Genomic DNA, 23,793 nt, shown 5'->3' with positions numbered 1-23,793 from the left:
TGTGGCCTATGCCAGGTCAACATGTACTATAATTATTCACAACTGCCCAAATTTATCCTCCAGTATTTTTTGTTTGTTTGTTTTTTCATTATCAGCTTTAATTTTAAACGTAATAGATTTAAGCTCCTTTTTTCACTTGGTCAGTGTATTCTGACATGATACATAGACTACTGCATTATGCTATTCTACCTATTTCCTATCTGGGATAATAAAGTAACCTACCTACTACTACCATTATGATTCAGTATTTTCTGACTTATTCGGGAGGAATTTCACTTTTCTAAACGTCAAATGATCACACTTAGGCCATGCTGTCTTTTTTTCTTCAGTAAAAAGGTGAGATGTGAAATAATCCTGTATTAATTAGACCCAACCCACCTCTACTAATGGATTTCTTTGCATGTCCACAAAATTAGAACTTCAAACTAAAGGTCCGATGGATATTTCCTTGTACTTTGAATATGAGATGGTTTCTCGTAATAATTCAGTTGTTTTCTTGGCAAGATCCTCCAAAAATCCTCACTTTATTTTCACTTGTTGGTCATGAACTGACATCTTGGGTCGGAACCTGCCTCTATTTTTTCTTGGCTCATGTGAATGCGTAATAGATTGAGAACTCTTTATTATTCTCGTTCTTATTAAAATTATTATTCTCATTTTTGTGATTTCCTCTCTTCCTTGGTGAATCTCTGCTGGTCATGTGTGGAAGTTTGCGGCAGGGTGCATGCAGAGGAAGCACATTTAGCATATTTTGTGCAGTTTAACTCCATGCATGATTACTATTGTTGGAGTTTTGTGTTTCGTTACAAATAAAGCAGCAGTAGTTTAGATACAACTCTAATAGTTCATCAATGTCAATTGGCCAAAAGTGGATTATGAGATTAACTCATGCCAGCGTGTGCTCAATTTGATTCCTGTGAACCCCCTAGTGGGCAGTTTAAGTAGTTTCGCCTAGCTTGACAGTAAAATAATAATAAATCCTATCAAATTAATGTCACCACCTTATTGTATATCTATTCTAATGAACATAGTGTAATCTCAAAAGTAGATCACAAGCCATGGGTTGTATGAACGATTTTAATTTGTCAGATATAAATAACTACTTTACGTTATCCATGCTAAAATTATAAGTTATACTGATCTGTAATATGTTTTGGTTAACAGACATCTTGTAACATTCCATTTGCTTAGCTTTCACCTGTATTTCCTGTTTTTGTCTTGTTTTCAAATTATTCAGCTGTAAAATTTGTTGAATGCTTGCTATTAAATTGCATAATGCTGCGTTCGTGTGCTCTCGGAATCATCGGAAATTTGGGACTGGGATACCTCTGGAAAGCTCCCAGAATTTACGTAATTGCGAGTTTCCGACATCCAAAACCAATCATAACGAGCACCCAAGTATGAAATAGTCGTTCTACTCCTAATGTTTCCCCGTTCGGGTAGTTTTGAGTTTCCTACTTCCTGGGAACAGGTGAACAAAGCATAATAATATTTGACTTTTAGATTTATTGTTAAAACACTCGTGAGAATCATAGATTTCCAAAGGTTTTAAATGATTGCTTTTGTGGAAATTTGAACTGCTGACTTGCATTACTTTTAGTATTCCATCCCCCCCCCCAAAATATTCACTTAATTGTTTAACGTTCATATTTGAAAATCATGGGCACAAGGTCATTTGGGGCGAATAGGGCTGAATCTTCAAATTCACATTTTGTCCAATCTGTCTGCATATTACACATTTGTATGGGTAGTAAGGATTCAGCCCTTAATGCTCTTAGATAAACATTCTGGATTTTGGGGGATTTATTTGAATTGCGATATTTGTCACTGCATACTGCTATGATACAGACATTTTAACTTTGGGTTTTATTACCAACTCGACTTTCAGCTAGCTATTGAGCATTGGAATCGGAATCTTTTGTGGTGGTGTTGAAGCTATTTTCGCAGGCAAATTCCAACTGATGGGTTAGGACAAAAGTGAAGTATTAATTAAATGTAATTGGGGTTTTCGACTCATTTCCTTTTTCTTAATTCCATTAAAGACCCCGTTCTACTGGACATTGAAGTGGAGACAACTGCTTTGTCATCAAGATGGCGGCGTTGATTTGGGAGCTAATTGGATTTTTGAAAAGCTGACTGGATTTTTCAGGATTTTATTTTACTGGATAAGATGCCTCATTTGGAATAACTTTGAAAACTTTGACATGGACTCTTGTGCTTTGGATGGATGTGCTGGCAATTCTTTGGAATCAATTGTTTGAATATTGTAATGGTTTCCTTTACTGAATTCAGTTACACTATTTTTCTACTTCTGTGATTTCCTAATAGGATGTTATTTATGTTAAATAAAACATTGCAATTTTCTCAATTCTGACTTTCTTTCATTGATCAATATGCTACCCAAGAATGTTACAAGACTACTGTCTTTTCGCTAAATGTGAAAATTCTCTCCAACTGAAATCAATTTTACTCAAACGTAATCACGTTTCTGGTATTTTCTGGGGCTTCCGATTTACTCCTGTTTCCTGGAAGGTATGATACGTTTGCCTTGTACATTTGCCTTGTACAATCTAAATGGACATTTAATAGTGCTAGCTAAATTAGGCCTCCTAACTTTAAATAAGATTGGGGGAATTGGAGGGTAAACGCAAATAATAGTTTACACAACTTTTTATTTTGGACTTTTACACCTATTACGCAAAAGTTTTTTTTGCTCAAGCATTTACGCTACTTGTCTCCATTACGAGCAATACTTAACAATGTAGCAATTTTTTTTTTACCATTTATATCCCTGGTTAATTTATTTGACCAGTTTTATTACTTCCTACACTTTTTGTAGGACTGTTCTGTGTTCACAATCCGACTCGTAATTGGCAAACATTATTTTTTTGTAAAATACTTAAGTCAAATGAAAGGGTATGGCTGCTAGTGATCAACACATTCCATTGAGAAGGGGCTGGCTAATCCATACAGTAATACTCTGCATTTCTACATAGCTCTACATAATACACAGTTAAAACAGAGCTTTTGGCAAGAACTGAAATGGTGGCCAAGGCTCTGCCTCTAAAATGGCTCCTGAAGTCATACTTCCTGTCTGAGCAGGAAGTGATGGGTCTTTAGTGTTTAATTATTTTTGTACAAATGTAACTCTTATTGATAAAAATAAATAAATATGGATATGACTTTGGCAAAGGCTATCCTCTTGAAGTGAAGCAACCTTTTATGAAATAAAAATGTAATATAGGTTTGCCGTTTTTATACAAAATAAAGGGGGTGGGACTTTGGGACATCACCTGAGTGTGGGGTAAATGGAAATAACGTCAATCAAAGGCAAAGCTTTCAGAGCTAGGAAGGAGCTCTAGATGGCGGATGAGCCTTGGGAAGGGGAACAATTCATTGGGCTTTCGTCAGCCCTTTTCATGAAATCAAGCTGGAATATGCCGCTCTATTAATATTTTAATTTAAAATAACTAGTACTATAGTGAACAGTAGATTAGGTTTACTGCTTTTATTCGTTTTTCGTCGTGTATATCGGTTTTACTGAGTGTATGCGCGAGTCGTTGTCTTCTCTGCCTCGGTCTGGCAGCCATGGCGCGCCTCCATTTTTCGTGTGCTCTGTGAAGAGCTCTAGCCTTTCGTCTCACGATCACTTGTGTTGAAGCTTCAATATCCTATTAATGTTTTTTCCCCCCTAATGTTTATTTTCATTCAACTTTTTTTTTTAATACCTTTTTTTTGGGTCATGAGTATTATATAGTCTATAGCCTACTTTGCGGATGTGAATCTAATACTTCATTATACCTTACTGTACATGGAATAGGTATGTTTACATTTTTATAATGCCTACAATCGATTGAATTTTTATTTATCACATTTTGGTCGTCCTTTGTCTGATGACGCAGTTAGAATTAGTGCATGTGGCTCGGTCGGTGGATCTAATTGTAATTCTCAACACTTGGGTTTTTAATTACAGGATGTCATCAGTTGTCATTTATCCATCGATAATTTATATATTAATATATATCCAATTTAAACGCCTAACACAACGTTGTCTTATTTCGTAACGTCAAGGATTTTACTGTCTGAGAAAAACTATCTTATGGGACTTTTATGATAGTTCATCACTCTTCTAACTTTTGACAGCAAATACCAGCACATAAGATCATCAAATCCAACGTTTTCAAGATAAAACGATGATGAAGAATAAGAATAAAAAGCAAGAAGATGAAGGTTCGACTCAAAGCAATGCATCAAGGTACGATCATCTATTTAACTTTTTTGACATCTATTTTCATTGTTTACCTTGACAAGCATGGTTGATCGCCTGTGGACACATTTGCTACATAGTTTTAACGATTTGTACCAGTTTCAAACAAATGACCTTGGTCTTGTTTAATAGCCACACCCTAATTTTGCTAGCATTTTGTTACACTAAAGACTGAACTTTCAGGCCCATGTTATTGCATCTTTACCCACATGTATACAACCTAGAATAAGTTTAATTGGCTTTTTCCCCAAGAACAAATGCATGATTTCAATGTTTGTTCCATCGTTACAATGTTATATGACCTTGTCATATTAGTCGATACTGCATTGCACCATTTGAACATGCAACGCGTATTCTTTTTTAAAACGTTTTAGAACTGTAATTTACTCATGTTAACAGCATGTGTGGCTGAAGGGAAGTATTCAAATAAATATCCAGTAGGCGCTATTCAACTTTTTTTTCTGCATTGGCAACAATGTAGTTAAGTTTAAAGACGCATTTGTCATCGTTTGAAACAGTTGACAACATTGGTTTTAGTAAGCTTAAATGTGGGTAGCCTAAATTATAAAGTGTTCTCATTATTTGATTGAGAACTTAAATGTATACTAGGCCATAGTCAATCACGACTGAATGTTCACTAGATTTTAGTTTCTATTTAGGCTGTTGTAGATCTATTTACCTCCTGGATATTTTGTCTCCAGTTACAACTTCATTTGTTACAGGCTTCTGTCCATAAGAAAGGGAGCCTCTATTATTGTATGCCTATTTGAAAACGGCTTCACTGATAGTCAGTCCTCTTGTAAATGTATTTAACTTTTACATGTTTTATGGATAGCCATTTGAAATAGTTATTAGGTAAGGTGTGTGTATATACTGAAAAAGTATGCATTCCGATGTCATTCAGAGAACAATTTCAGAGGGGTTATTGGCATTGATGTGGCTCTTTCTGAAGTGCTCTTCACTGGTACACAAATCAGACTAACCATTGGCATACTACATTTTGCACAGATTTGGTGTTCACTCAAAAGTTTTAGATTAGGCTTTTCTATTAGGCTACATTTTCAGATTTGATAGGACAGCTGATTCAATTGAGTGATGTCCTCAATGCACAGTAGCCCTTTATTCAGCTGTGCCTGTATTTGTGACTAAGAGGGGCTTATATTCTGATACCATGGAATAGGCTAATAGCTAAGTGCCAGGATGGTAAATGTCATGTATTGCAGATGTTTTCATGGTCTCAACAACTTTAGTGATTTAGATTATACTTTTATTTGTAAAATAATACAAAAGTTGGGATTCAAATGATTGAAATGTATTATCTGTTTGTGTTGGAACACGAAACAATGTAATTTATTATAATCAATAAAAAGTTATACATGTGCTCAGGTTATTTTGAGGCATACTTATGTCAAATAACCATTCTTGCTTGCAAAATCATGGTAATCTTGAGTGGAACATAATATCTTCTTATCCATCATAGTGAAATCATTTCATTCTATGGGGGGTGGTAAGTGCACATTGCTTACACCTCTTACATCTCTGATAGTTTTAGAATTCAGTCATGGAAGTAACTGTCTTATGTCGGCCTATGTATAATTGGTGACTGGATATCGTAATTAAAGCCTGATGGGGCCAACATGTTGTCACCTATTACATGGCTTACATTTCTTACCATAGGCCTACATGACTACTACAACTGCAGGCCTGTTTGGGTTTCTCTTCAAGAGAGAAGTATTGCATTGGTTTTAGATTGTTAAACCATGCAAATGTTTCAGCTTAACTGCCCATAGCCCTTAATTAAATTGATAATGGGTCACATACATGACATGAAGACATTGTCACACAATTAAAGGCTGTGTAGTGCATTTGCTATCCTATTGGCAGCCATTTTAATAACCATGCACATTTTATCCAAAGTCTGTCCCTCAAAATATTAATCCTCTACCACACTTTTGACTGCTCGTCCTGATAGGGGACTACTTTTCAAGCACATGTAAGCAAAAGACACAGAGAGCAGATCACTCTAATAAATATTCTTTTGAAATACAGGACATGAAGTGGAGTCCACTTTTAATTCACAAAATGGCTCTTGTTTTGTACTTTCTGTATTAAAAGTGTGCTCAGAACTACAGGAAAGGGGAACAGGAAGTGTTTCAAAGGTCATAGGCTTTTATTTTGAGCTGGGATTGGCTCATTCCTCACCCAGCAACCCACCAGCCTGTAATCATTGACTTCAGTTTTTTGTCCCGCCTATGTCTAACCTCACACTCAATGAAGGGAGTCACTTGCTCATGGGGGTTTGAGCATTTGTCACTGGGTGTGACTGACTTGTCAATAAATTACAATAACTTTATCACAATTCATTAGCTTTTGATATCACAATAAGAAATATATCTTAATTTTTCTTAACTGAATAGTTATATAAACATTTAATCAGTTAGATTTTCTATTTTATTTGAAAATATACATCTATGTACTAATAGAATAGCTGTAGTTATATGCATAAATACTGTCATCAGTGACTACACATAGGTAATAAAGCATGGCTACAAATGAAGGATTGTTTTTGTTCTATTGTAGCAGCCTGCTCCATGTTTTAACCATTTTAAGGTAGGCTGACTGTGGATATGATCTATTTTGAAAATGGAATAATGCTGATGTGGGTACCCCCTGTAGTCTGTTCAAGGTATTGCACATTCCATGTTAGTATGGGGCATAGACAGGTTTACACTCTAATTTGCTGGGTTTATTATGTAAGAATTACAGTTTAATAAATAAATGTTAGTGATTTAATGTGTTCTGGTTTCATTAAATAAAGACATTACATTTAAATTGAATAATGTTGACATTTCTTCTAATCTTTTTTTAGTTGCATGTAACATTTTCACGGTAAAGTACAGTATGAATATGGCATTTTTTGTTCGTTTTTTCTGTCATGATTTACATACATTAGTTAAATGTAGCCTAATGTTTGCATTGACAAAAATATATGATGTGCTCTTGGGGTGAATATTACTTCAGGTCTAGATGTTATAATTGGTTGTTGGATAGAATCTCAGTAGGAGCTTCATGTTTGGTGGAGTCACTGTTGGCCCTATGTATGTACTGATGTGGCACTGGCAACCATAGGACTTATTTGGCGCCCTCTATTGTTTTAAAACAGTGATGGTTATTTGTGAAAGTTTGTAGGCTATGTTAGGAATTGAATGAATGCAAAGATATTTTTAGTGTGGGCAACTTTTTAAATACTGTGAAAAGATTTTTCAACATGACAATAATAGTATGGACATTAAACACATCCCAGATTGAGAAGCACTTGTGTGGCTTTCAGCAATTTCTCCTGCATGTTGTTATGGAAGTATTTTTAAAGATCTGTTTTAAGAGGATTGGATTGGCATGGAGAGTGGTCTTGTTATGACAAAGTTAATCTGAGCACACTATGGGGATGTAATGATGTTTCCTTTCCACCTAAAGGCATTAGCATTTTGTGTGTAGTCTTTTCAGCACTACGGGAACTCCATTCACTTAGAAAACATGTTACACATTCTCCAACTTTTTGTACTTTGTGAAATAAGCCTCTTAAAACTTCCTACACACAAATCCTAGATGACATTGGCTGCTATTGTGCCCTTGAGCAAGGTGTTTAACACCCCACAACAACGGCTCCATGGGTGCCCAGTGTGGCAGCCCCCTGCTCCAACCTGTATGTGTGTCTTTTAGAGGTGTTAGGATAAAGCGGAAGTCAAATTTCCTTTGGCCTTTGTGTACAATTTTGAATAATAAAATGATCTTAATTTGTTGAGCCAAATCAGTGTTTGACAACAGTAGGTGGGAGATTGGAGAAACCGTTCATAAAATGGGCTTGTTATTGAAAAGGGACATCTTTGCATAGCTTACCAAATGAAAGTACAGCACTATAAAAGGATGATATTAAGTAAATGTGGTAATGTTTTAGACTGAAATTCCAAATTTTTGATGCTATAGCAATTCGGCCTCAGAAGAATCGAACCACTCTGGGTTGGAGTCTGGGAGTCAGTCGGAGAGTGAGCAGGGCAGGGAGAGGAGAAGATTGCACCACTCAGGAGAGTCCAACAGCTCTTCTGAATCTGGGAGCCAGTCCGGGTCTGAGAGTGAATCCCAGCAGGCCTCGGCAGAGGTCAAGGACAGACAACCAGTTAAAAAGAAAGACAATCTGTCAGATGTGAAGAAGGTAAACAAGCAAGGCCTGTACTGCAAACTAGTTTGCTTGAGTTATATTATGTAGGTCTGAAAGGCCGTTGCAGCGTTGGAAATAAATTGAAGCCCAATGCCAAGTCTGTGGTCTATGCAAATATATATATATAAGCACCATTTAAGTTGAATGCATATAGTTGAACCACTGACTTGGTATCCTACTTTCCCCATATTTGGTTATACCATTATTTACCTGATGATTATTTGCCTGATGGTTTCTAGATTGTAAATCAGATTTTCTATACCAGGCCAGAAGAAGACATGTATTGTATTTACATTTTAGTCATTTAGCAGACACTTATTCAGAGCGTCTTCATATTCCGTTCAGATTCAGGAGCAATTAGGGTTAAGTGCCCACAAGGGCACATCAACAGATTTTTCACCATGTCGGCTCTGGGATATATCGCGCCATCAGTTACACAACAGCTTTTATGCATGGACACTGCAAATTTAGAAAGGGAGTCCTGTCTCAATTGTGTTGGAGACTGAAAATGGAAAGGATGCAATGATCCAATTTGGTATTTGATTCCAGATGTGGGAAGAGCATCCAGATGTCTATGGGGTCAGGCGATCAAATCGCAGTAGACAAGAACCTGCTCGTCTCAATATTGGAGCTGGGGTAAGAAGTGCAACATGAAATCTACTGAAATACTGCTGAATGGAAATGCCAAAAAAAAAAGACTTCCACGTACTGAAAGTCCGACCCCACTGAAAATGTCAATTTTCCCCAAAGGGGTTTTCATATGCAGAATCTTCACCATCTAGTGTATGTCATGTGGATTTATTGGTGTCTCGGTCAATTTAGCTGCAACCCCTTATGGCAAAGCCTAAACTCTCATTGAGATGTAATCAATTTCAACACACTTGCAGGGTAGCAGTGACTCCGAAGGTGAAAGTCCTAAAAGAAAAGCACCAAGACAGAAGAAGAAAGAGTGAGTATTGAGATTATTAGATTTGTACTTTTCAGTTTTATTTTCTTCTTGATTTTGATTTATTCTTATCCACTTAAATCTATCATGTCATGGGATGAATTTACTATGTTGTGCCAAGTTTTGCTCAAAGTTAGGCTATTTGTAGAATAATTTGAATCATGACTTAGGTCTACTTGTCAAATCAATTGTAAATGGGTTAGTAAAACAGACAAATGCCATAGATGACGTTCGTTATCTGTAGCACATGTTTGCATTACTGGCAATCCATGTTGTTTTTTTGCTTCCAAAATGCACTTTCTGCCATCCAATTAGACTCTCTTCCATAACCTTGGATCACATTCTTGCTTGATATCTTGAACATATAGCCATAGTATCCCATGACAATCTGGATCTAAGTGCAAGACATATATTTGGTTTGATCTTTCAATTCAGTGGCGTTTGTATTTGTCATTATTCTTTCCAATAATTTTCTGGATTCTGTCCTTGCCATTTTCATGCATATGTGGATGTTTGTGCTTGTCTAAAGTGGCTCATTAGGAGATTCAGACAGCAAGACTGAGGTGGTCTTCAGAACTTTACTTTATGTTTAGTTATCTGATCAAATCTGGCTAACCAGAGCACCCTAAGCCCGGTGTAGAGCATTAATAAACCCAAAGGGTGAACTTGTGGTATTTCTGTGTTGTAAGAAATACCTGGAAAAGTGATGAATCGGATGATGATGATGATGATGATGAGGAGGATGCCAGCAGTGCAGACAGTGAGCAGGAAGAGAGAAAAGTTAGATCCAGACGACTTCCTGCTAGAAGGTAAGGGTGTAGTGAAGCCTGGCCTTCAGACAGCTAATCTGTCCACTTTCATGTCCATTGTGTGTGATCAGAAACTGGCTATTGTAGTGCTTTTTTGGCTTTGAAAGTGCTGTATGACCGGGTTTCTTTTTAGCCTTCAGTCACATACAAAATATGAAATCTGTCAATTCCAATCTGATAATTGTTCAAAATGTTCTTCTGTGTATTATTTATTATTGTGCATTTAATGTTGTATCAACTATGATATGCATTGTACTATTCTATATTGTTATATTGCAGTGAATATTTGCATTTAGACTCAGAAGGATGACCAAAAAAAGAACAGTTAAAAATCCTAAAGTCAACCAAAATGACGTTCTGATGAAGGCTCGCTAACATTATCAGCTACAGTGCCTTCGGAAAGTATTCAGACCCCTTTACTTTTTACACATTTTGTTATGCTACTGCTTTATTCTAAAATTGATTAAATAAAACATTTTTCTCAGCAATCTACACACAATACCTAACAATGACAAAGCAAAAACAGGTTTTTAGAAATGTATTAAAAATACATTTAGACCCTTTGCTATGAAACTCGAAATTGAGCTCAGGTGCATCCTGTTCCCATTGATCCATCCTTGAGATGTTTGTACCTGTGGTAAATTCAATTGATTGGACATGATTTGGAAAGGCACACACCTGTCTATATAAGGTCCCACAGTTGACAGTGCATATCAGAGCAAAAACAAAGCCATGAGTTCGAAGGAATTGTCCCTTGAACTCCAAGACAGAACAGTGGCCTCCATCATTCTTAAATGGAAGATGTTTGGAACCACCAAGAGCTGGCCTCCCGGCCAAACTGTGCAATCGGTGGCGAAGGGCCTTGGTCAGGGAGATTACCAGGACCCCGATGGTCACTCTGACAGAGCTCCAGAGTTCCTCTGTGGAGATGGGAGACCCTTCCAGAAGGACAACCATCTCAGCAGCACTCTACCAGTCAGGCCTTTAGTGGCCAGACGGAAGCCCCTCTTCAGTAAAAGGCACATGACAGCTCGCTTGGAGTTTGCCAAAAGGCACCAAAAAACTCTAAGACCATGAGAAACAATATTTTTTGGTCTGATGAAACCAAGATTGAACTCTTTGGCCTGAATGCCAAGCGTCACGTCTAGAGGAAACCTGCCACCATACCTACGACAAAGCATGGTGGTAGCAGTATCATGGTGTGGGGATATTTTTCAGCGGCAGGGACTGGAAGACTAGTCAAGATCGAGGCAAAGATGAACGGAGCAAAGTACAGAGAGATCCTTGATGAAACCCTGCTCCAGAGTGCTCACAACCTCAGACTGGGGTTCGAAGAGAGACTTGAAGATAGATTTGATGCAACGCTCCCCATCCAACCTGATAGAGCTTGAGAGTATCTGCAGAGAAGAAGGGTAGAAACTCCACAAATACATGTGGGCCAAGCTTGTAGTGTCATACCCAAGAAGACTCGATGCTGTAATCGCTGCCAAATGTGCTTCAACAAAGTACTGACTAAAGGGTCTGAATACTTATGTAAATGTAATACATTTGCAAAAATGTCTAAATTTGTTTTTGCTTTGTCACTGAGGTATTGTGTGTAGATTGATTAAATTGTTTTTTCGCCTCAATTTTAGAATAAGGCTGTAACGTAATAAAATGTGGAAAAAGTTGAGGGATCTGACTTTCCGAATGCACTGTACATTAAATATTTTTGTAGTGTCTTGTTTTTTTTTCTTTTGTGGGTTGGCTTTAGGATTCTCCCCCCCATTGATCACTTGGTATTCTAAAGACATTTAATTAAGAAATTCACCTGTAAGCCTATCAACAATAAATTATTAATATTGCTGAGGTCGGAGGGTTGAAAGCTGTCTCAAGGCCATTGGTGTGAGTCAGATTGTTAGGAGTGATTATAGTCAGCTAGAGCTGTTAGCCTACTTACTAGTTTTCCTCTGTCTTGCAGAGAGGTTAGAAGTGGTATATGTGTGTATTTGACTCAATATTTTACAGACCACAGAACAAATCATCTACAGTCAAAAAACAGCAGCCTCCAAAGGGAAGGAAAACCAGGAAACAAGAGTCATCTGTGGAGGAAGATGATGATGAGGAGGAGGAGGAGGATGATGATGATGATGATGATGATGAAGATACCCCAAAGAGACAAACCCGGCGAAGGGTGTCTGCTAAAGTCAGGTATGTCAATGTTTCACTTGTTCAATATAAAATATGAAGGAAATTGTTTACCGTGCATGACATGCATTGTGTTGGTTTGTTCCAGTTACAAGGAGGACCAAAATGACTTTGAGACAGACTCTGACGACCTGATAGAGATGGAGGGAGCTGAGGTGGAGCCGGAAGATGACAGCGAGACCATTGAGAAGATCATGGATACCAGGACAGGCAAAAAAGGAGGTGATGCATCCTCACTTAGTATCTCACCTGTATTGTGTTAACCCATCTAGATAGACATTGCCAGCAGTAGGGTTTACTACAAAGCAGGATCAAGGAGTTAGCCAGATAACTTGACTAAATATTCTGATAGGCTTGAAATGGGCATGGTCTAATTGATTCAACAAATGAAAACTCCTATCTAAGTTTCTCTTTTTTAATAAACCAGAATATACATTTTTTGTGTTTTTTTATCAAAGTTAGCTGGATAACTAATTGATCCTGCTTTATAGTACCCTCTGGTGTTGAAAGAGACAGTAACCGAGGTGCTCATATTACCATGCTAGACAAGGCATCTGTTTATTAGCGGCTGCCTCCTGGTTAGGAATCTAAACTGAATAATATTCAGATATTGAAAATATTAATATCCGAATTTTGTGTGTATCCATTTTAGCCTGTGGGGCTTCCACTACCCAGTATGCTGTGGAGGAAAATGGGGACCCAGGAGCCGACTTTGACCCAGAGAAGGATGAGGGAGAGACCCATTACCTGATCAAGTGGAAAGGCTGGTCCTACATCCACAACACCTGGGAGAGCATCGACTCCCTCACTCAACAGAAGGTCAAGGGACTCAAGAAACTAGACAACTTCAAGAAGAAGAACGATGAGCTCAATGCTTGGTGAGGGCTTGTTTTGTACACATGTAAAGTAGCTACAATTGAAGTTTTACCTTTCAGTGTTGTGTTCTTTTACTTATTGACACTGATTATCTTCCATAGGTTGAGCAAAGCATCCCCTGAGGATTCAGAATATTACAACTGCCAGCAAGAGCTAACCACTGATTTAAATAAGCAGTTCCATATTCTGGAGAGAGTCATTGGTAAGAAACTAAACTCCTTTGAAATGTGCCTTCATTGACTAGCAGCAATGGTTCATCGATGAAAATATATTTGACAAAATTGTGATTATTACAACAGACTTACCTTCTTTCTTCACACTTTATAATATGTTTACAGAATTAGTGTAATCAACAATCATGGCTATTTGGGGAATGTAATTTGAGATGTTTTGTTTTTTCAGCGACTAAAACCGGAAAGACACAGGGACTCTCGGATTTCCCCTGTAAGTCCCTCATGTCATCACCAACATTATCATACACTATATATACTATATGTACTATACATACTATATGTATGTGGACACCCGTTAAAATGAGTGGATTCTGCTATTTCAGCCACACCCATTGCTGACAGGTGTATACATTCGAGCACACAGCTATGCAATCTCCATAGACAAACATTGGCAGTAGAATGGCCTTACTGAAGAGCTCGGTGACTTTCAATGTGGCACCGTCAAAGGAGGCCTCCTTTCCAACAAGTTAATTCATCAAATTTCTGCCCTGCTAGAGCTGTCCCGGTCAATTGTAAGTGCTGTTATTGTGAAGTGGAAACGTCTAGGAGCAACAACGGCTCAGCCGCGAAGTGGTAGGCCACTCAAGTTCACAGAACGGAGGTGCTGAAGCGCATAGCGTGTAAAAATCATCTGTCCTCGGTTGCAACACTCACTACCAAGTTCCAAACTGCCTCTGGAAGCAACGTCAGCACAAGAACTGTTCGTCTGGACCTTCATGAAATGGGTTTCCATGGCCGGGCAGCCGCACACAAGCCTAAGATCACAATGCGCAATGCCAAACGTTGGCTGGAGTGGTGTAAAGCTCACCGCCATTGGACTCTGGAGCAGTGGAAACGCATTCTCTGGAGTGATGAATCACGCTTCACCATCTGTTAGACCGACGGACGAATCTGGGTTTGGCGGATGCCAGGAGAATGCTACGTGCCCGACTGCATAGTGCCAATTTAACGCTACAGCATACAATGACATTCTAGACGATTCTGTGACTCCAACTTTGTGGCAACAGTTTGGGGAAGGCCCTTTCCTGTTTAAGCATGACAATGCCCCTGTCTGTGCACAAAGTGAGGTCCAGAAATGGTTTGTTGAGATCCGACTGGCTAGCACAGAGCCCTGAGCTCAACCCCATTGAACACCTTTGGGATGAATTGGAACGCTGACTGCGAGCCAGGCATAATTGCCCAACATCAGTGCCCGACCTCACTAATGCTCTTGTGGTTGAATGGAAGCAAGTCCCCACAGCAATGTTCCAACATCTAGTGGAAAGCCTTCCCAGAAGAGTGGAGGCTGTTATAGCAACAAAGATGGCGCCAACTCCATATTAATGCCCATGATTTTGGAATGAGATGTTTGACGAGCAGGTGTCCACATACGTTTGGTCATGTAGTGCATCTTCATTATCATACTAAGCACATTTTGATTAAATCGTTCTGAAAATGTTTCCGCTGAAGATGTTGTTTTCACTGTACACCAGCTCACAGCCACAAGAATGGTGCTTCTTCCAATGAGCCAGAGTACCTGTGTAAGTGGATGGGCCTGCCTTATTCAGAGTGCAGCTGGGAGGATGGATCTCTGCTGGGGAAGAAGTTCCAGCACTGTATAGACAGCTTCACCAACAGGAACTCCAGTAAAACAGTCCCCTCCAAAGACTGCAAAGTGAGTGAGGAAAGTGTCCCGACTAGATAGATTGCACATCAATACTCATCACAATTGTTTTATTTAAATGTTTACTAATATCAGCTAGAACACAAAAATGTACAATATATAGCTATGGTAATTTCAGAACAGTGCAGTGATTTTCTATCTCTAATTTCAGGTGTTGAAACAGAGGCCCAGATTTGTTGCACTAAAGAACCAGCCATCGTACATTGGGGATGAGAACCTGCAGCTGAGAGATTACCAGTTAGATGGACTGAACTGGCTGGCTCACTCCTGGTGCAGGTACACATCAAGTCACGAGGGACACTAGAGAAACAGTAGAGATTATTAAGGTTTAAATCATTGTATTTACTGGATGTACTGATACTGTACTGAGGTGTACTGTTAATTACCTGGAATTAGATAGTTAGTAGGTCATTTTAGCATCAATGTAACCCTAATAAGACTCCATGTTCTGTGTTTTTCAGGTGCAATAGTGTGATCCTGGCTGATGAGATGGGTCTGGGGAAAACCATCCAGACCATCTCGTTCCTGTCCTACATGTTCCACCAGCACCAGCTGTATGGGCCCTCCCTGGTGGTGGTACCCCTATCCACCCTCACCTCCTGGCAGAGAGAGTTTGACACCTGGGCCCCCGATATGAACGTGGTGGTCTACTTGGGAGACGTGATGAGCAGGAAATCGGTACGGAAATCCCCTCTTTACAAAACTCGAAAGAAGCGTTGTAGTCTTGTTGCCAACCAAAAATGAATATCCCCCTCTTTAATTTTTTATTTAACCTTTATTTAACTAGGCAAGTCAGTTAACTCTGAACCACCCATCCCGGATCCGGGATCATTGTCATCAGAAACGCTGACTAGCCTAGCATAGCGCCACAGGTAAATAATATAATATCATGAAATCACAAGTCCAATACAGCAAATGAAAGATAAACATCTTGTGAATCCAGCCAACATGTCCGATTTTTAAAATGTTTTACAGCGAAAACACAACATATATTTATGTTAGATCACCACCATATCCAAAAAACACAGCCATTTTTTCACTGCAAAGATAGCTTTCACAAAACCCACAAATAGAGATAAAATTAATCACTAACCTTTGAACATCTTCATCAGATGACAGTCATATGACATCATGTTATACAATACATTTATGTTTTTTTTCCGATAATGTGCATATTTATAGCCACAAATCGTGGTTTTACATTGGCGCCATGTTCAGAAATGGCTCCAAAATAGCCAGAATAATTACAGAGAGCAACGTGAAATACAGAAATACTCATCATAAAACTTTGATGAAAGATACATGTTTTACATATAATTAAAGATACACTGGTTCTTAATGCAACCGCTGTGTTAGATTTAAAAAATAACTTTAGTAAAAAGCATCCCATGCAATAATCTGAGACGGCGCTCAGCCATTCTCCGCCATGTTGGAGTCAACAGAAATACGAAATTACATCATAAATATTCCCTTACCTTTGAACTTTCATCAGAATGCAGTGCCAGGAATCCTAGTTCCACAATAAATCGTTGTTTTGTTTTATAATGTCCATTACTTCTGTCGAATTAGCAACTTTGGCTAGCATGTGTAGTTCACGTGTCCATACAAATTTACGCTAATGAACGAAAACTTCAAAAAGTGATTTTACAAATCGAATAAACTGGTCAAACTCAGTTGAGAATCAATCTTCAGGATGTTTTTCTCATATATATCCAATAACGTCCCAAACTGAGCATTTCTTCATGTCTATATAACCCATGGCAGAGAAGGACATCACATGCCCAGTGTGCGTGACCAAGAACTGGCAATCTGCCTGACCAGTCACTCCAATGGCTCTCATCCGGTCCCACATCAAGCTAGACGCTTCATTCCACGTTCTACTGCCTGTTGACATCTAGTGGAAGGTGTATGAAGTGCATACAGATCCATAAATATAGGAGAATTGAATAGGCGATGACTTTCACAGCGACCCATTTCAGAATTTTCACTTCCTGTTTGGAAGTTTGCCTGCCATATGAGTTCTGTTTTACTCAGATATAATTCAAACCGTTTTAGAAACTTCAGAGTGTTTTCTATCCAATAGTAATAATAATATGCATATCATATGATCTAGGACAGAGTACGAGGCCGTTCAATTTGGGCACCAATTCATCCAAAAGTGAAAATGTCGCCCCCTCTCCTAGAGAAGTTAAAAACAATTATTTGTGGGTTAAGTGCCTTGTTCAGGGGCAGAATGATAGATTTTTACCTTGTCAGCTCGGGGATTCGATCTAGCTACCTTTCGGTTACTGGCCCAACGCTCTAACTACTAGGCTACCTGCCGCCCCTCTGCTTTGCTTTTGTGTTGTACAGATCCGTGACTATGAGTGGGTATGCCATCAGACGAAGAGAATAAAGTTCAATGCACTTATAACCACGTATGAAATTCTACTGAAAGACAAGGTAAGGCATCTGTATTTCTTGGAAGTATTTTCAGACGGATGTATTTCGATAAACTGAATTGGCTTCGATTTGTACTGGCCAAAATAGTACACATTTAGTTGATTATTAAAAAAAAAAAAAAAAAGACAAAGGAAACATTAATTGTTTGATTGAATACAACTCTCCACTCACTCAATGTGTGTGGTCTGTCCATAGGGGGTGTTGGGGAACATAAACTGGGCTTTCTTGGGTGTGGACGAAGCTCACAGGCTAAAGAATGACGACTCCCTGTTGTACAAAACCCTGATCGAGTTCCGGTCCAACCACAGACTTCTTATCACAGGGACACCACTGCAGAACTCTCTCAAAGAGCTGTGGTCCCTTCTGCACTTCCTCATGCCTGACAAGTATGTACTTCTCCTCTCTATAAAATACATCATGTATATTTTGGCAAATGTGGACTTTGAGAAGAGCAACCTGTGCATTTGTATTCATTTACAGTGTTCTTATCCCGATGCAATTGTACTTTCCCCCTCTGAAGGTTTGAAAATTGGGAAGATTTTGAAAGTGAGCATGGTAAAGGGACTGACAATGGCTACCAGAGCCTCCACAAAGTCCTTGAGCCCTTCCTCCTGAGGCGTGTAAAGAAGGATGTGGAGAAATCCCTGCCTGCCAAGGTAGAACAGATCCTCCGTGTGGACATGTCTGCTGTGCAGAAGCAGTACTACAAGTACGTTCCCTCATATGTAGCGCTTCTGTCTATCCATGTCTGCCTGTCTGGACAGATGATTTGAGCAGTATCTAAGGTCTTACTCCTTGTCCCTGAAGTTAACTGGTGGCGTGTTTTGGTGCTTGTTTCAGGTGGATTCTGACCAGGAACTTCAGAGCCCTGCAGAAAGGCACCCGAGGCAGCTCCTCTGGCTTCCTCAACATCGTCATGGAGCTGAAGAAGTGCACTAACCATGGTTTCCTCATCAAACAGCCTGAGGAAGAGTGTGACACTCCACAGGAGCACCTGCAGGTAGGACTAGCAAGAAGAGCTCAGCTCAGTGCATTATGGTAAAAGATGTGTTATGTCCATGTGATAATACAGTGGACTATCTCTACTTTTGCTGTTTTGAACATTTAGAAATACCCTCATTGGTTAAAATGGCAGCAGAGCATGATTACATGTAGCCACACTAATGTATCGGTTTGTTAGAGGGTGGAGAAGAGATGTTAATTTCCATATGTTTGACCGTTGACCTTTTGCGTATCTAAGGCGTTGGTGAGGGGCAGTGGGAAGCTGGTTCTTCTGGACAAGCTACTGACCAGACTTCGGGACAGGGGCAACAGAGTCCTCATCTTCTCCCAGATGGTGCGCATGTTGGACATCCTGGCTGAGTACCTGGCCCTGAAGCGCTACCCATTCCAGGTAGGGTATAACACAGCCCAGGGGATGGCAAGGCAGCAGGTCCAAACCTTCAGTAGTGTACCTGCTGTTCTTTTATTCTGCAAGACTTGTCCTTGTTCTCTTACATCTCCATTAAATGTTAATACATCTTTATTATGGTGACTTAGTGAGGGTGTTTTCAGTAGCTGTTGAGATATTGGAGCAGTGTTGGAGTCCACTCAGATATTAACCGACTCATGTGTCAGTGTTGCCGCAAACATGCTCTGGCATAGTTATTTTTATCCTCAAGTTATTTTTGATGGGGACTGGCCTGTCCCCAGAGCCAGAGTGACTACTGGGTCTTAGCACAGGTAAATAACTAGACATAGTTTTACTGCTGTAATTCTCTTTGACAATATGCTGCTTGCCTGATGGATCATATAATGCCATGTATAGCTGAGCATTCCCAAGTGGGATCTTAGGGGTTGGAGTTCAGGCAAGGTTCCAAGGCCTGAAAACTCTCCTTCCCTCTCTTCTCAGCGCCTGGATGGCTCCATAAAGGGAGAAATACGAAAACAAGCACTTGACCACTTTAATGCTGAAGGCTCTGAGGTATGTCATCTATACTATACTATGTTTTAGCTATTGCAGATGGCAGGTCTGGACATTCGAGGCGTTGATATTTGAAGTGTCTGTCAGCCCTGAATCTGCGTCGGAACTCAGTTGGTATGCATTTCACTTACTCAGCGAATGTTGATGTTTGTGCGTCAGGCGACGTATCTACCGTGAAGATAACCATAGTGATACCATACATTAACATGATTAACATGACAGCCAGTACATTGTTTCATCTAGTGTTAAGATTTATTTTCATCAGAAGTTATCATATTCTTTTGAGGTCAACTTAGCAAGACACATTTACTGATCTGTGATAGCGTAGCTCAACCAAGTAAAAACAAAATGGCCGTGACTGTTACCTGGTGTGTTTTACCACATCAGGTAACACTTTATTTGGATCGTCCCAAGTAGATGATTTGTAGATGTTAAATAACTGTCAACAACATTTCAACTAACCCTAGCTCAAATCTTAACCCTTATCCTAACACTTGTTCTAAACCTAACCCTTACTGTAACCTTAGCAAGCGGTTTCTTATCAATAGGTCGTTTGTTGATATATGACCATCTGTGGATCATCTATATGGGAATATCCAAATAAAGTGTGAACCCACAACATAAAAGCAAAAAGAACGGTTATCACACTTGACATGTTCTCTACTTCAGGCATTTCGTCCCTTCACCTGTGATGTTCAGCAGGTTTGGAATGGTGCACTATGTGATTTGTTTTGAGAATAATAATCTCCCCCTCTCTGTCCAGGACTTCTGTTTCCTGCTATCCACAAGAGCTGGAGGTTTGGGTATCAACCTTGCCTCTGCAGACACTGTGGTCATCTTTGACTCTGACTGGAACCCTCAGAATGACCTGCAGGCTCAGGCCAGGGCTCACAGGATTGGCCAGAAGAAGCAGGTATCTACAACTAGACCCACTGTCCTAAGTATTGAGGGAAGGTTTAGCTAAGCACACGATTGTTGGTCTTATTCTGGTGACTTGATCCTAATGAATAAAACCTGTGAGGTACAGTAGGAAGTTAGTAATCAGTTTGGCATACGTTTTCTTTGGCAGAGCCATCATGGAAAATGTTTGTCTTCCAACTTTGTAAGTGAGACGTTTAAATGTCTCCTTTCTTGTATTTCTGAACAGGTGAATATATATCGCTTGGTCACAAAGGGATCTGTGGAGGAGGACATTATTGAGAGAGCCAAGAAGAAGATGGTTTTGGACCATCTTGTAATTCAGAGAATGGACACCACTGGTCGAACTGTATTGGATAACAACTCCGGAAATTCAAAGTGAGGAAACTTCACCATGCGGTCTACTAGTCTTTGAGTGATATTTTGGTTTGACTTAAAACATGAGGTCCCTCAGGTTCTTAACTTAACATCAACATCTTTTCACAGCTCCAACCCATTCAATAAAGATGAGCTGACTGCCATTCTGAAGTTTGGAGCTGAAGATCTGTTCAAAGAGGCAGAAGGAGAGGAGACTGAACCTACGGTACACAGACACACATTTCTATTGATTATGTACTCTGTTGAAAGTTGTTGTATGAGTGATCGATTTTCAAACTTCCACATTTGCAGAATGTCTGTGTTCCTTGTAATTTACATTGTACCTTTCTCTATTCACCCTTGCAGGAGATGGATATTGATGAGATCTTGCGGTTGGCTGAAACCAGAGAAAGCGACCAGGGATCAAGTGCCACAGATGAGCTTCTCTCTCAGTTCAAGGTACCTAGAAGTTGATACAACTCTCAGCCTGCTTTTCACAATACTTCTCGGAATACCTTTAGCTACTATTCTAACTAAAGATAGAATAGTATTCCCAGTCTCACACAGTACATGTGTGTCTCCCTCCAGGTGGCCAACTTCTCCAACATGGAGGAGAGTGCTCCAGAGATGGTGGAGCGGATGGTGCCTGACTGGGACGACATCATCCCGGAGGACCAGCGGCGGAGGCTGGAGGAGGAGCAGAAGCAGAAGGAGATGGAGGACATCTACATGCTGCCTAGAAGCAGGAGCTCCAATAAGAGGGTATACAGGAGAGAACACACATCTCACGTTAGATCTCTGGAGCATGACAGAGATGTGACTACTCCATGGTGCAGCTCAGGTGGCTGTGTGTGAAGGGGCTCCCCCAGGGAGTGTGTGTGCTGCTGAACTGTTTACTTTCATCCTCTCCTGGTCTCTGTCGGGGGTCTGATGGGGTGGTAATGAGGTGTTTACTGCCTCACGGTGTAGGTGAATCCCTGGTGATTCCACTGCCTGTGTATGTGAATCTACTGCATGAGAAGCTTCCTTAATGAATCATTAGGGCTTATAGCAGCGTTGTCCCTTGTGATGCAGCAGTGGGTATTTATATCACACAGATAATATCCTATGCTGTTGAAGGTTATCTAAATTCATGAAATGCATGGAAGAGTCACCTCAAAATTATTCATTGGTGTGATTCAATTATAATTATTGATTAGATTTTCTCTTGATTTTACTTAATATTATAGTAGAGAAAACAAACATCCTTAAACATTTCAGTATTCATAACTCAAAAGGGCATTGGGCAATTACAATCAGTAGGAAATAGGTTTTGCTTGTTGTGTCTGAAGGTTGTATTGTGTCTATCAATTGCAGGCCCAAGCCAACGACAGTGACAGTGACGTTGGCTCCAAGCTGAAGCACCGCTCCTCGGGCTCTGAGAGCGAGACGGACGACAGCGGCGATGACAAGAAGCCAAAGAGGAGAGGCAGGCCCAGAGCCCGCAAGAACAACGTGGAGGGTTTTACTGATGCAGAGATCCGCAGGTTTGTAGGTCTCTTTGGCCATTTAGACTGAATAGTTTCTCAGTGTTTCATTAAACACTTAGTTCATGTTTTACTCTTTCCTTCACCAGGTTCATCAAGGCTTATAAGAAATTTGGAGCTCCGCTTGAAAGGCTGGAGGGCATTGCCCGGGACTCAGAGCTGGTGGACAAATCCCAGGCAGACCTGAAGAGACTGGGAGAGCTGATCCATAGCAGCTGTGTGACGGCTGTCCAAGAGCATGAAGAGCACCTCAGAGAGAATCCCAGTGAAGGTGAGTGTGTCTGACTGCTGCCGACGGCCTGCCTGTCTGTCTGACGGCCATCTGATTCAGATTTTTAGGAATCAGGGCTTAGAATGTGTGTTCTAATGTTTTGACTCCAGTATACCCGGTTTCTTTAGCCAAAGGTCCTGGGAAGCGCAGAGGTATTAACATCAAGATCTCAGGAGTGCAGGTCAATGCCAAGTCCATCATTCAGCACGAGGAGGAGTTTGAGCCACTGCACAAAGCTGTACCAGCCAATCCTGCTGAGAGAAACCAGTAAGTTACCATTGTAGATATATTTGAGGCCTGTGAAACATTTTATCAGATGACAATAAATATTACTATAACAGATGTGGGTCAAAGCGGTAACAACTGATGCAGACACCAGGGCATTGTCATGATGGGCTGCAGTAGCAGAGGGTTTGACCACCTCTCCTCCTCTTCCCGCCACAGGTTCCAACTGACCTGCAGAGTGAAGGTGCCTCACTTTGACGTGGACTGGGATCTGCAGGATGACACTCAACTGTTGCTGGGGGTCTATGAGCATGGCTACGGCAACTGGGATCTGATGAAGACCGACCCGGATCTCAAACTCGCAGACAAGGTAACCATCAGAATGTCAGAATAAAAAATGTTCTCAGAAAGCTGTGGAACTCGATGAAACTATAAAGCTGTGCGTTAGATTGGCTCCTGGTAACAAATTGTATTCTATATGCACAGATTCTCCCCGATGACCCAGAGAAGAAACCTCAAGGGAAGCAGTTGCAGGCCAGATCAGACTACCTTCTGAAGATGCTGAAGAAAGAAGCGGACTGTAAAGATGTTACTAAGGAGGAGGTTAGAAAAGACATGGCTGCTCTGTTTAACAGGACCTCTCTTAAATAATAAATGTACAGTTTGTCTGGTATTGGTTTCTGCACAGTATATACCCCCTTGGCTCATCATATCTCTCCCCCCCAGGCCAAAGTGAAGAAGAGGAAGCCTCGGGTGAAGAAAGAGAACAAGGCCCCTAAAGATGAACAGGGCAATGACATCTCCTCCCCCCACATGTCAGACAACCCCTCAGAGGAAGGGGAGGTGAGAGTAAGTCATCTCAAAACACCCAGCTCTACCTGCCTATCAACCACC

The 23,793-nt window shown here is 40.2% G+C and overlaps 1 protein-coding gene across 5 annotated transcripts in view; it reads left to right on the top strand.

Annotated features, from left to right (window-relative positions):
• The window catches only part of chd2 (chromodomain helicase DNA binding protein 2), a 32,651-nt gene that overhangs the window by 4,243 nt on the left and 4,615 nt on the right, over window positions 1–23,793 (top strand). For 2 of the 5 annotated variants that reach the window (XM_039001253.1, XM_039001251.1), the window contains exons 5-35: window positions 2,043–3,820; window positions 4,144–4,255; window positions 8,252–8,477; window positions 9,033–9,119; window positions 9,371–9,432; window positions 10,119–10,238; window positions 12,246–12,428; window positions 12,514–12,647; window positions 13,078–13,303; window positions 13,403–13,503; window positions 13,704–13,745; window positions 15,007–15,188; window positions 15,349–15,473; window positions 15,659–15,875; window positions 17,550–17,639; window positions 17,835–18,025; window positions 18,160–18,348; window positions 18,480–18,639; window positions 18,880–19,032; window positions 19,531–19,602; window positions 20,366–20,515; window positions 20,750–20,898; window positions 21,007–21,103; window positions 21,244–21,336; window positions 21,466–21,639; window positions 22,234–22,403; window positions 22,493–22,674; window positions 22,803–22,941; window positions 23,119–23,269; window positions 23,386–23,502; window positions 23,626–23,748. In XM_039001253.1, coding sequence (XP_038857181.1) covers window positions 4,194–4,255; window positions 8,252–8,477; window positions 9,033–9,119; window positions 9,371–9,432; window positions 10,119–10,238; window positions 12,246–12,428; window positions 12,514–12,647; window positions 13,078–13,303; window positions 13,403–13,503; window positions 13,704–13,745; window positions 15,007–15,188; window positions 15,349–15,473; window positions 15,659–15,875; window positions 17,550–17,639; window positions 17,835–18,025; window positions 18,160–18,348; window positions 18,480–18,639; window positions 18,880–19,032; window positions 19,531–19,602; window positions 20,366–20,515; window positions 20,750–20,898; window positions 21,007–21,103; window positions 21,244–21,336; window positions 21,466–21,639; window positions 22,234–22,403; window positions 22,493–22,674; window positions 22,803–22,941; window positions 23,119–23,269; window positions 23,386–23,502; window positions 23,626–23,748 — 4,167 coding nt within the window. In that variant the 5' untranslated portion in view covers window positions 2,043–3,820; window positions 4,144–4,193. The remainder of the gene's footprint in view (window positions 1–2,042; window positions 3,821–4,143; window positions 4,256–8,251; window positions 8,478–9,032; window positions 9,120–9,370; window positions 9,433–10,118; window positions 10,239–12,245; window positions 12,429–12,513; window positions 12,648–13,077; window positions 13,304–13,402; window positions 13,504–13,703; window positions 13,746–15,006; window positions 15,189–15,348; window positions 15,474–15,658; window positions 15,876–17,549; window positions 17,640–17,834; window positions 18,026–18,159; window positions 18,349–18,479; window positions 18,640–18,879; window positions 19,033–19,530; window positions 19,603–20,365; window positions 20,516–20,749; window positions 20,899–21,006; window positions 21,104–21,243; window positions 21,337–21,465; window positions 21,640–22,233; window positions 22,404–22,492; window positions 22,675–22,802; window positions 22,942–23,118; window positions 23,270–23,385; window positions 23,503–23,625; window positions 23,749–23,793) is intronic. The other 3 variants (XM_039001254.1, XM_039001255.1, XM_039001252.1) reach the window with 3 other exon arrangements.

The sequence above is a fragment of the Salvelinus namaycush genome, chromosome 9 (genome assembly GCF_016432855.1).
Source record: "Salvelinus namaycush isolate Seneca chromosome 9, SaNama_1.0, whole genome shotgun sequence".
Classification (NCBI taxonomy): domain Eukaryota; kingdom Metazoa; phylum Chordata; class Actinopteri; order Salmoniformes; family Salmonidae; genus Salvelinus; species Salvelinus namaycush.
Note: the sequence above shows the minus strand (reverse complement) of the source record. Positions and strands in the feature narration are given on the sequence as shown.